Raw genomic sequence first — 13168 nt, 5'->3', positions numbered from 1 at the left:
CAAACGAACTTGCACAAAGCTCTACCACCTAAAGAAGTTTTCACTTCAAAAATTTTAACTCGGTCCAGCCGTTTAGACGTTTAGTGACATAAACACGTACACAAGAATTACATACTATAAAGATATGAAAAGACTAAACAGTTTGTATATATACATATATGTTTGTCAAGACTAACAGTCTCTTCAATATGCGTGACCAACCACCCGGTTTCACCCGCGTTAAACTTTATTGATCCACTCTCGTGGGTCGTAAATATTATATGTTTAGCTAATCTTTATTGTATACATGTAACTGGAAACGTTATATTCGTTCCTATACGTCATATACATATTTATTTATTGTAATAGTTACACCATCAACTTATCACTAAACACTTAACTATATAATCTTAGCAAGCGATAAAGGTGTAAATAAAATATACATACACACTCGTCTTAGATGATAATTCAGCTGTGCCTGTCCGGATTTAAATCACCTGTTCTACATGCTATCTGTATTCTATTCAGGTATACATTTACTAGGTGGTAAGGCTTTGTGAAAGCCCGTCTGGGTTGGTTACCACTTACTCATAAGATATTCTACCGCTAAACATCAATACATGGTATTTGTTGCGTTCCGGTTTGAAGGATGAATGAGCCAGTGTATTTACCAAGCCATCTTAGTTAGGAAGGTTGGTGGTGCGGTTGGAATCTATGGAATGGTTAATATTTTGTAAATCGCCAATGCTTATGGGCCAATGTCCATTGGCCATCCGCCAGGTAGGCGGATAACATAAAAAAATATAACGTTAATTACAATTGGTTTACTAATTTCAAATAATGTTCAAGAGGAAAATGTAATGAGTAATTAGTATGAATGGGACGCGATCTCAATCAGAGGTCGGTATCGAGGGTCTTGGAAGATGAACGTGTCGATACGAAATACAATGTCACTGATGAACGTTTTGCAACAAAGTGGTTGACTTGAGCTGATATAATCTAGCAAATTTAATAAGAGCTAAGCTATTCTGTGAGAGTGAACTTGAAACTCACCAATGAAAACGATCGTAAAACTTCCTTTGTCGATGTAAAATTTGTTATAAAAAAAATAATATATAGTGTATTTATATATGGTGTATGCAAACACGGATTCACTTTTTATGCTCTCACTCTAATAATCCGATGACGGACGGACGGCAAAATCTGACACGACCGGAAACAGTTCAAGCGCATGACCGACGGCTTTACGTGCTTTTCGCGGCGTGGGAGTATAGATATTTCCAACGTCCAGACTCACTACACACAGGCTACTATTGATAAATTTTCGTAAAAAAAAAAAAAACTTTTCATCGGGCTAACTGGGGTATGAACTCTGGACCTCGGGCTCTGTGGCCTTGTCAAATAATATAGATATAATCTACAGCTATTGATTCTAGAATATATTACGACGACGGTTATCTGTGCCACCTTTATAAGATAATTATCGAGGACGCCATTAATGTCTAAGTTTCATGGTTTTCTTTAGTGCTATGATAGTTTATGATTTTGTGATCGTTGACGTTTATTATTATTAGCTCAAACATAATGGAATAAATTATGAGTTGTGTTTTGTTATGGTCAGTTAGTAAGACGAGATGATAATGACAAATGAATGTGTTAAGTAACAGCTCTCAAATGCTGGGCTGAGGAATGCCTAATATTTTGAGAAGCTTGAATGCCAAGAAAAGACAAAAATGCAAAAAAAATAAACCTTTGTTATCGTAGACAATAGTCTGTAATTAATCATTTAATATTTCTCAAAAAATCGATGATAATAATAATAAGTTTGGTCAAATTAGACTGGTGGGTCTTGAGATGAGTGCGTTGAGAACTTCCAACTTTTTTAAAAACGATTAGTGAGGTCGTAATGGTGCCTTAAATGCTTTTAAAATTTAGTCTCAGCTATTAATGGCTATTTTCATTTGTCAACAGATCCGTTAAGATATGAGCAACCAATCCTGACGCCGGGCCAGCCGACGAATTTAATTTAAACCAATCAAAATGTCACACCACTTAGTAACAGTTTGCATGTTCTGCCTCTTATGTGCAGCACACACATGCGGTTCGCACGTTGATATAAACAATGATTTGCACACATACGAGCCGAAACTCCAAATAGAACATGCAACATTCAACATTGAGAAAAGAAAGATAGAGTCTAAATTGCGATACCACCAGCGACATCAGAAAATAAGACAGCGGAGGGAAGTCAGGAACCTTAATCCAGAAGCGTACGTTGAACAGATCTTCAGGATATACGGCGATGCTGGTTCCATGACGATGAACATGACAGGTTTCAACAAAATGCTTGAAGGATTGGATTTCCACAAGCTCATCGAGGGTGGACTCCAGAAGATTGAGAATAAGGAATATATTTATGGGCAGAGTGGAGCCAAAGATGACATCGTAAATGTAAGTGTACCTGACTTACTAATACTAGGTAAGGTAGTAGTAGAGTAGGACATAAGGTCTTGATTTCCAAGGTTGGCGGCGAATTAGCGATGAAAGTAATGGTTAATATTTCTCACATGGCTAATGTCAATGGGTAGTGGTGATCAATTACCGTCAGGTGATCCATTTGTCCAAATAAGCTGATTTAATTCTATCGATAATATTTAATAAATACGTCTCTAAAAAAGTAGTAAATTTATCATGATCATGAGAGGTTATCAAGCCTTAGTATAATACCAATTCATCAAGGAAGAAAACTGGCACCGAATAAAGTCGTCTTAGGGTAAGTAAGGTAGGTGGTTAGGTAAAATTAGTTATCTCAACAGCCCTACTATGTGTAGTGCATTGAATATTTTAAGATATATAATACGTAATCATCACTTTATCGTAAAAATTAAAATAAAATCCAAAACATTTCTTCCACAGTGCGTCAGCAGCGCGGAACTGGTCACGACAGTCAACACAAGATTAAAACCTCACGGTCACGATCATGATCACGATGACCACGAATCAGAAAATCTCATATCCGAGAAAACCTTTCAAGCTATTTGTCCTATATTATTATACCAAAAATTAGCGAATTCCTCTATAGAAAGGTACGGATGCGTGAAAGAATCATATCTAGAAAGCAGACGACAAGATAACAAGGATATTAAACATGTCGAGAAACAGAATGCTTACTCCAAAAATATGTTCGCAGTTTGGCTATACTCGTCGCTCAGTATAACAGCGATCAGCGCCTGTGGCCTGTTAGGAGTCGCTGTTATCCCAATCATGCATAAAACGTATTACAATCACCTCTTACAATTCTTGGTAGCTTTAGCTGTAGGTACACTGTGTGGGGACGCATTGTTGCATTTGATGCCACACGCCATGAGCCCCATGGAAGATGACCATGATAGCGGCCATGCCCTCGAATCGAGATCCTCACACGATGATGGTCTGTGGAAGGGATTGGCAGCCATGCTTGGTGTCGTCTTCTTCTATTTCATGGAGAAGGGTTTGACGGTGGTCGTGGAATGGCGCAAACGTAGACAAAAGTTGGAAGAAGATAAACTTCCGTCTAGAGTAAGGGTTCTGAAAGACGAGACAGTTGGTGGTTGTTCAGGGGGATCGAAGGCACCAATAACGAACACGACATCGAATTCCCTAATGAAAATCTTCAAAAGGGACGAAAAAGGTGATCCCACGACGAAAACGTGTAAACACAAATACTCGGAGTACCCGTATTGCTATGACGAGATCGATACGGATACTCACGATGACCACCATTTGAGAGATGGCCTGCCACCGAGTCCGAAAGCCACTAAAAATCACAATAATTCGGTAAGTGTGGTTTCCTCGAATGCTCTGAATCCAGAAGGTAAAGAGAATGAACCGACGGCGAAGGATTGGCTTCTGAAAGCCGAATCGACTCCAGCGGTTGTTGAAATGAATAACATTAAGCATAAGGAAGATGGTGCAAAGGATATGAAAGATGGTGACAGCTACACAGTTATACTCAGGTAAGAATCTTGTAAGATTCTGTTCTGCACGAGGAATAAATCTTAGATTTACATATTCCATGCGATTTTCTCACAGCTCTCCTATATTATGCACTACAAACAGTTCTTGGTTAATATATATTTATATATAATATAGAACTGTTCCTAACTACTTATATCCAATTTAATTTTACTTCCGAAGTTCCGATCATTTCGCTGACATTAAATATTCACGCCATGAATGCATAATTAATATCGTAGACTATTTTAGACCTCTACCAATGACGTCATGACATTTCAAGGTCGAAGTTGTTTATTAACCTTTACTCCTGTCCTGTAGTGGAATCAGTTATATGTTTGTATTTTTTATATGCCGTTCGTATTAAGTGAAATTATAGAGTATGTTTATGGATTTCTTGTAAATTGATGTCTGTTATAGAAATATTAAGTTCAGTAATATACGTATAATTATTAAAAATGGCGACGTTTTTATTGGAGAGAGGATATAAGGAGTATTTTATTGGAGAACATGGCAAGATTTCCGGTCATATTTTCCCTCGTGAGAGTTCTCATTTCCTAAGATATATAAGCCAGATTTGATATTGATTTTAGAGCATTTTGCTCTAAAAGATGGTCATATTTATTAAAAAAGTTACGATGTTACTTTTGCTTTTAATGTCATACTGATAAAAAAAGCGAAACAGAATGGATCCGTAATCACATATGTATAGGTCTTCTATTGATATGTACATTGTGACATCCGTATATATATATCTCTCATGCTGTAACTCCTATCGTGGCTCGCCTTCAGGGAGCACTCCCGCGCCCACCACGGCCACTCGCACGCACACGGACACGTGCACGCGCCGCCCTCCTCCTTGTCCTCCGTCGCCTGGATGGTCATCATGGGCGACGGTCTGCACAACTTCACGGATGGAATGGCTATCGGTGAGTTTTACTAATTTTTAATATGTGTATAAATGACTGCCTCGTTGGTCTAGTGGCTTGATGTAGGGACGCAGACCCGGAGGTCCTGGGTTCAATTCCCAGGTCGGGCCAATAAAAAGTTAGTGGGTTTTTCTGTCAGAAAATTCTCAGTAGCAGCCCGGAGTCTGGAAGTTGGATGTGTACACTCCCATGCCTCGGAAAGCATGTAAAGCCGTTGGTCCTGCGCCTGAACTTTTTCCGGTTGTGTCGGATTGCCGTCCCATAGGATTATGAGAGTTAGGGAATAGAGAGTGCACCTGTGTTTGCGCACACATTTGTGCACTATAATATCTCCTGCGCAGTTGGCTAATCTCTTGAGTTTGCCGCCGTGGCCGAAATTGGTTTGGAGGACATTATTATTATTATTATTATAAATTAGTACTCCATAGGCATGTTAATAAAGGAAATACTTAATTTGCTTAATTAATTAATTAAAATCTCAAAGGAAAAATTATTAACATTAATGATGTAACTGATAAATAAGTTAAAATTCGTTGATTTTCATGAAGGTTAAATTAATAATTTGATTGTATTTAATTAAAATTTGATTGTGAGCCGAGATGGCACAGTGGTTCGAACATGAGACTCCTAACCGACATTGATGGGTTCAAACCAAGGCGAGCTCCATTAAATTTTGGCTTGCTTAATTTGTGTTTATAATTCATCTAGTATCCGACGCAAAACTTCGTGATGATTGATACCTGTGTGTGTCTATTTTAAAATTTGTCTCCTCTTAACTATAGTACAGTACAGTAACAACCTGTGAATGTCCCACTGCTGGGCTAAGGCCTCCTCTTCTTTTTGAGGAGAAGGTTTGAAGCTTATTCCACCACGCTGCTCCAATGCGGGTTGGTGGAATACACATGTGGCAGAATTTCAGTGAAATTAGACACATGCAGATCCTCACGATGTTTTCCTTCACCGTCAAGCACGAGATGAATTATAACCACAAATTAAGCACTTGAAAATTCAGCGGTACTTGCCCGGGTTAGAACCCACGATCGGTTAAGTTTCACGCGCTCTTACCACTGGGCCGTCTCGGCTTTTTCCTCTTAACTGGTTGTTACTATTTGATTACCATAAACAACATACATATATGAAAATTTGAAAAAGATTGACTAACTTAACTGAACAGCAGTTAGAATCCTTATCCCGAATCGATGGTAACAATTATAATCTTGGAAACGGACGATTGAAAAATGCTTATTGGTTTTGATTTATATATGTGTTAAGTTACTTGGTGGTAGGGCTTTGTGCACGCTGGTCTGAGTAGGTACCACACATTTATCAGATATTCTACCGCTAAACTACAGTACTTGGTATTTTTGGCTACCGGTTTGAACTCTGACAGTATAACTACATACAAGAGGGACATATCATCTTAGTTTTCAAGGTTGATGCCGCGTTGGCGATGTAATGTTAATATTTCTTACAGAGCCCATGTCTATAGGCGGTGGTGACCACTTACCATCAGGTGGCCTATTCAGCTAACTAACCTACCTATAAAACTATAAGTGATTACATATTAATGACGGTATAATATATTTTCAGGTGCTGCATTCGCGTCAAACATAGCCGGTGGTTTTTCTACCGCCATCGCTGTCCTGTGCCACGAGCTGCCGCATGAATTGGGTATGAAAATAAATAAATTAATAGGATCTTAATTAATTTGATATTTACATAATTGAATCGTTTTTAGAAAAGCTAGTTTTTAAGATTGCAGATTACTATTTCATAGTCAATGAAAAACATTGTGTTCTTCCTATAATAAGATTGTCAGTAAGTGCGTCGAGTCCGGAAGTTGGTAGAGTTTTGCAGTTGCTCCTAAACTTGAACTTTTTGTTGTACTTGGTGTTAGTCCTGAGTGCATGCCCGTCCGGGTAGATACCACCCACTCAATTACCACCACCGAACAGGCAAACTAAATCGTGTCGTTTTGTTCCGGTTTGAAGGTCGAGTGTGCAAGTGTTATAGTTACAAAGGTTGGTGGTACATTGGCGATGTAAGGGATACTTAATATTTTTTACAATGCTAATCTTGTGGACAATGGTGACCAATTTATGTATACCAACCCGCAATGAAACAGTTGGGTCGAGTAAGCCCAAACCTGCTCATTAAGGAGAGTGGGACCACCAATAGTCCCACCTGTGAGACAATTACCACCTAAGACTACATACTACAAGTATTTAAAATTTAATGTTTTTATTCTTCAGGTGATTTCGCGGTTCTCCTAAAAGCTGGCATGTCGGTCAAGCGCGCCGTGTGCTACAACGTGCTGTCGTCTGCGCTGTGCCTCGCGGGCATGGTGTGCGGCGTGCTGGCGGGTCACGCTCCGAGCGCGACGAGGTGGCTGTTCGCGGCCGCCGCCGGCATGTTCCTATATATCGCGCTCGTTGATATGGTAACATAATTAAATACGTCATTTTCTTTAATTAAAATATAAAATACAGCTTAGAGAGTATTTTTTATAATATATTTAGGCGGTCAATGGTTACTATATACTAAGTAAATAGATATTAGCTGATTTCCATATATATTTCACTGATGGTAGAGCTCTGTGTAAGCTCGTCTGGGGAGGTACCACCCACTCATCAGATATTCTACCGCTAAACAGTATTACTTGCTATTGTTGTGTTGGTTTGAAGGGTGAGTTAGCCAGTGTAATTACAGGCACAAGCGACGTAACATCTTAGTTGCCAAGGTTGGTGGCGCATATGCTAGGCAGCTTTCCTATTCTATAAAAAAAAATTATATAAATATAATTGTATAGCGTAATCCAATGGAAGAAGTAAAGATAATTAAACATTGGGTTAACACATTGCATTGCTTTGTAATAGCTTTGCTGTATTATGTACAATTATGTACAAACAGTTCTTGAATAATGATATATTAATATAATTTATATATAATACAACAAAATTACACTTAACTACTTATGGAGTCTGAAAACAACTACAAAAAACTACTTCATAAATCCATATTAACATACCACAGTCATTACAATTAAAAGTTATTTATTTGAAAAAAGAATCATTAATAATTATATAATTATGTTTATTTACAGATGCCAGAACTGAGCACATCCCACAGCAAAGAGGGTACCTTGTGCCAATGCATCTTACAGCTAATGGGATTAGCGAGTGGCATCGGGATAATGCTCGTTATAGCCCTCTACGAGCATGACTTGAAAAATTTATTCGGTTAATGTGAGAACACAGTGCAACAAACCAGTGATAGTGATAAGTGTCAAGTTATTGGATAAATGTGAAATGTGATGAGGTCCCATGTAACGGTCATATTGATCGTCAATTGAAAATGCTAACGAATATGTGATGTACTTAGGTAAAGCTCAAATTACTTATTTTCTTAAGCGTCAAACTTAAAATGTGCTTTGATAATTTGTACTGTAATTTAAAAAAGTGTAATAATCTCTATAAAACCTTTCGAAATTAAAATAAAACCTTCATGATTTTATAAATGTCAATTCTATAATTTTATAGCTCTATGTTTGAATTTTAATGCTTTAGAAAAAAAAACTACGGTACAAATTATTAAAGTGACTTGTTCTCGAATATACATCATAATTCCTAATTATCCTAACCATACATGATTGACATATATGAAATTAATTATTGAATATCAAAATGGTCTTAAGTTACTATTATTATATATATAAGCTGTTATGTATAACAATAAATAAATAGCTTAACTTCAGAGAATTATTTTGACAAAATTCTGTGTGTTTTTGCCTCATATCCGACATACTATATAAGCGTATAGATAAACATATATTCTAGATAAATTCTTCGAAATTGCAATAATATAATTAAAGCTAGATGTCAAACATATTGGCCAAATACGAATCCGAGTTCCAGCATTACTATATAAACAACCCACAACTGATCATAAACCGTTGTTCATAGTAGTCCATACTTTGACTCCGTGGAGTTTCATTCCTTGGTTCTTCTCAGGTCACGGATTTTTTCTGAACCGTTGGTTTTAAACGTCAATACGCAAGTGTAATACTTCTACATTGAATAAATGAATTTGAGCTTAAATTGGACAAAAGATAATTAGTTAAACATGTAATCTAAATATCAACCCTTATATACTTACTGTTTTTATATTTATTATATACAAATTTAATGGCACAATAACATGAGTCATATAAAAAGTAATGGTAATGTAAAAATTTGTTTGAGTAGTCTAGTTCTTCTCTTTATGTATTGAATGACATGAAATTCTTAATAACTTTGAAAGAATATGAATTAGTTCATAACTTATATAAACAATAGACATCGTAATACATAAGAAATATTAACATTCTGTCAAGATTAATATATATGTGTTAAAACAATGAGACAATTATTTAAAAGTAATGTCTGCACCCCATTGGCATTTATTGGTTTGTGTTGTTCTCATGGTCACTTTATATAACTAACATAGTAGGTGCTGATCTATCTTATTTGAAACGATCCTGATATTTGTTAACTGCAAGTGAAATAAAACAAAAAAAAAAAATTTAGAAAAATATGTAAAATTGTTTTGTTGATCCTATCTCAGTTCATGTATCGAAAATATTAATACATTTTATACTGAAAATGAAATTAAAAGTAACGAAAATCTATCATATGAATTTGACCGAACAACACCGACAAGAGATACTACTGTGCTATCATATGAACCGTATATCTGATTATAAACCGTTATAATGGTTTGATCCTTATGACGTTTGCTATTGCAAAATCAACCTTACAATATTATAAAAAATATAGTGATTGCAATTATAAAGTTCTACAATATTATCATAATATATATAAAATACATACACAATTATTTTGACTCACTGATCCACTAAGCTTGTGTCTTGCACACAGCTGTACACAGGCTAATCCATTCCGATTTATAGTCTCCAAAGTTATACTAATAATGCAATATATCTAAATTCCAATTCGAAATTGATTGGATATATATACGTATCTAGAAAATGTTTTTATCTATATGAAAAGAAATATATGCTTATATACTTATATGTCACTATTAATTGTTTTTGCCTTTACACTACTTTTAATAATTGATGTTTACCGAAGGTATATAATATATATCTTAAAAATTTAAAAAAAAAAATTGTATTAGAAAATCATATTAAATTGAATGTACTTATTACATTGTCAAAATTTTCAAAATATAATTGACATAATTTTGACAACAAGGAAAAAAAACAAATACTTAACTATCTCATATTATATATATAAACAAAATTCGACAAGTTTTTCTAAATACGAAGTAAGCCAATATAGGTTAATACAGGTTTACTGCAAGAATTCAGTAACTGTATAAGATCAATAAGTACTTACGAAAATAATTTACACTACTAACGAAGCATCCGTCATTGAGATGAATTAATCTAGTATTAACTTTAATGGACAATAGGCGACACTAGATCTAGCTAAATAATTTTTGTGACATCTGTAATTGTTTATTGCTCTAGAAATTGTTAATGCACTTGTTATATATTTTGCAATTAATGAATTCTTGCAATTAACCAAGAACATTAAATGCATAAAAAGTAATGAAAATAAGTTTTTTTGTAATAATTACATGTGAAACTGATAATAATTGATGCTACAAACAGAAATGCATACTTATTCAATGTAAATAATGTAATACAAACATATATATATATATTTATTGATATATTATATACTATAGCATTTTCACGTTTGTTTTTAATCTGTGGAGCATTTGATACTTTTTGAAATTCAAAATTTGTCCTTTAACAATGTATAATAAAAAAAAAACAATAAAATTTCTGTATAAAATATATTTGTAAACCAGTCTTCTTAATCAATTTATTCCATACAAATTATGTAAAGTAATTGTTAATAACAAGTAGATTTTCTATATCAATATTTTCTATACTTACTGAATGTTAGTAAAATTGTTTTATAAAATTAAACATCGAAATTTATAATAATGTATGAACAATTCATACATACATTATTTATAATAATGTATGAACTTAATGCTGATTGTCGTACACTTGTAATCACAATTGTTGTCAAAGCTAATCTGATGGCAATGTAATCAATGGAATTGTGTATAATAATAAGTCAAAAATGAAAACTCGACAAATATTTTATGACAGACAAATTTTATGTTGCATTAAGAAATATTTTTCTCATTTTGTGTAAAATCTTTTTTATGTCACTTTGTATTTATTAATAGTGAGTAAATCTTGCAAATTAATTTTTAACTTACCGAAGCCTTTTAAACCCTTAACCGAGTGTGCGAGTTTTGTTATTCACAAAATTTCAGTACTAGCGACAATACAAACTTAGTATAATAATTTTTTTAGTTTAATTACACGGTTCAAATAAAAGCATGTTAAAAAGTTTTTTTTAATATCAACTGCTTGAGAATTCTCACTTTTCTGTTTTTTGATTATATAGATTGAACGGCTGAAAATGTTCAATCATCTTTAGCTAACAAATTAATATAATTATGATTATAAGTGTGCAGTTAGCCTACCAATATAATTAGACAAACGATAACCAGCAATTTATCTAATTATATTGATGTAATCTAAACTCTTGACTGAGAGAGTGCATTCCTGACAGGTATGTGGCCGAATAAATCATGTAACTTTGAAAATGTTAACTTCGTTTATGGGTCCTACTAATGTTTTATATAATTAAATACTCTTACCATTATGTCAACTTATAATAAATGTAATATGAAATGTACTAAATTTTATATTTTATGAAAAAAAAAATTTAAATCATTAATAATAAACTGTGTGTTTTTATAGTTATTAGTGTATCCACTATGTCAGGAAAGCATTCACTCAATGGGCGTAAGTTAAAGAATGAATGAATGACTGTCATCCCATCATACCTTGCCCATCATTAGTGTTTTGTAAGATTTTAAACAGTATTAAGGCATCAATTTTGAATCGTTTTTAATATAAGTTCGATAAATAATTTATATGTATATGACTTACAAATAAAACAGTGTTACCACATTTCAAGCAAGTTTAACACAGCTTAAAAAAATATGTACTTTTTTTAAATTATACATTTAATTTAAATAAGACAATAGGTGCTAAATTAAGTTTCTAACAAAAAAATATAAATATATATTTACGTAACGTTCCTACATATAATTTTTTTTGTTTTTTTTTTTTAAATAGTTGTTAATTTAACAAAAAGTCAATTTTAATGGAGGCTAACTCATCTGTCGACCATCAAATAATATTCTTGTATGACTCCATTTTAAGGCATTTAATGTTGAAAAATGCGTTTACAATATGGCTGCTTTTACCAACGTCATTATTTTTAATTAAGAATTAATTATATTAAGTGATTATGTAAATGTATACTTGATTTAAGCGATTTATTTAAGAATTTCATTGTTATTGTGTTCAATCGCAAATCATGAATGTTTTGAATGGTCAAATATTGACATTGCTGACAGGTCGTGGCCATTTTGTGAAATGTTGCCGCCAAAATTTTGTAATAATGTTGTCATATTTAAAAATATATTTTCCCATTTTACAAAACGAATAAAATAATCATTGCAATTTAGGAATGGTACGAGCAATTATTGTAATTAATTGGATTACCTGTCAGCAATGTGGAATAGTTTGAGAACGCGTGAATACGTAATGCTCAGCGAGCAAGTGTGATAATACGGAAATACGATAAGAAACTATATTGTAATATATGGATTATTCATATGTGTATCTCGTTTCATTTATCCTTCACAAGATACTTTGTTTATGCGTAAACATCTTGGCGCTCAGTAAACGGTCTGAGACTTCGAGCGTCTGACGAGTAAGCGTCAGATTTCAAACGTCAAATGACGTCAGCGTAAGATTTGTTATTTAAACATCAATTCTCGTGAGTACCTTGGCACTCCCAATCTTTTATTCAAGTAGTCTCGTATAAGCAATTTTTGAATTATCATTTACAAGATGAATTCCACACGTTTAAAGATTCGGTAAGAATCTCAAGCCCTTATTACTTATTGTATGTCAAGTGATTAGTTAAACAACGCTTTTACGTGTAACGCAACGTCTTTTTCTTTTAAATGTCAAATCAATAATGACAGAAAGAGAGAAATTAGTTTTTAACTGAACAGCTGCTTATTTACAGTAAAATTTTATTTATCCGATATGAAAATAAATGACTTATGACGTCATGGGAAACACAGCAGACAGACATAAC

General features: G+C 33.8%; 1 protein-coding gene across 3 annotated transcripts in view; it reads left to right on the top strand.

Moving 5' to 3' along the window:
* Window positions 1–10653, top strand: part of LOC126779069 (zinc transporter foi) — a 43387-nt gene extending 32734 nt beyond the window's left edge. For 2 of the 3 annotated variants that reach the window (XM_050502884.1, XM_050502883.1), the window contains exons 2-7: window positions 1951–2430; window positions 2896–3974; window positions 4765–4901; window positions 6492–6572; window positions 7154–7341; window positions 8005–10653. In XM_050502884.1, coding sequence (XP_050358841.1) covers window positions 2020–2430; window positions 2896–3974; window positions 4765–4901; window positions 6492–6572; window positions 7154–7341; window positions 8005–8145 — 2037 coding nt within the window. In that variant the 5' untranslated portion in view covers window positions 1951–2019 and the 3' untranslated portion in view covers window positions 8146–10653. The remainder of the gene's footprint in view (window positions 1–1950; window positions 2431–2895; window positions 3975–4764; window positions 4902–6491; window positions 6573–7153; window positions 7342–8004) is intronic. The other variant, XM_050502882.1, reaches the window with a different exon arrangement.
* The last annotated feature ends 2515 nt before the right edge of the window (window positions 10654–13168 follow it).

Source organism: Nymphalis io, chromosome 28 (assembly GCF_905147045.1).
Source record: "Nymphalis io chromosome 28, ilAglIoxx1.1, whole genome shotgun sequence".
Lineage (NCBI taxonomy): Eukaryota > Metazoa > Arthropoda > Insecta > Lepidoptera > Nymphalidae > Nymphalis > Nymphalis io.
This window is presented reverse-complemented; position numbering and strand designations above follow the sequence as displayed.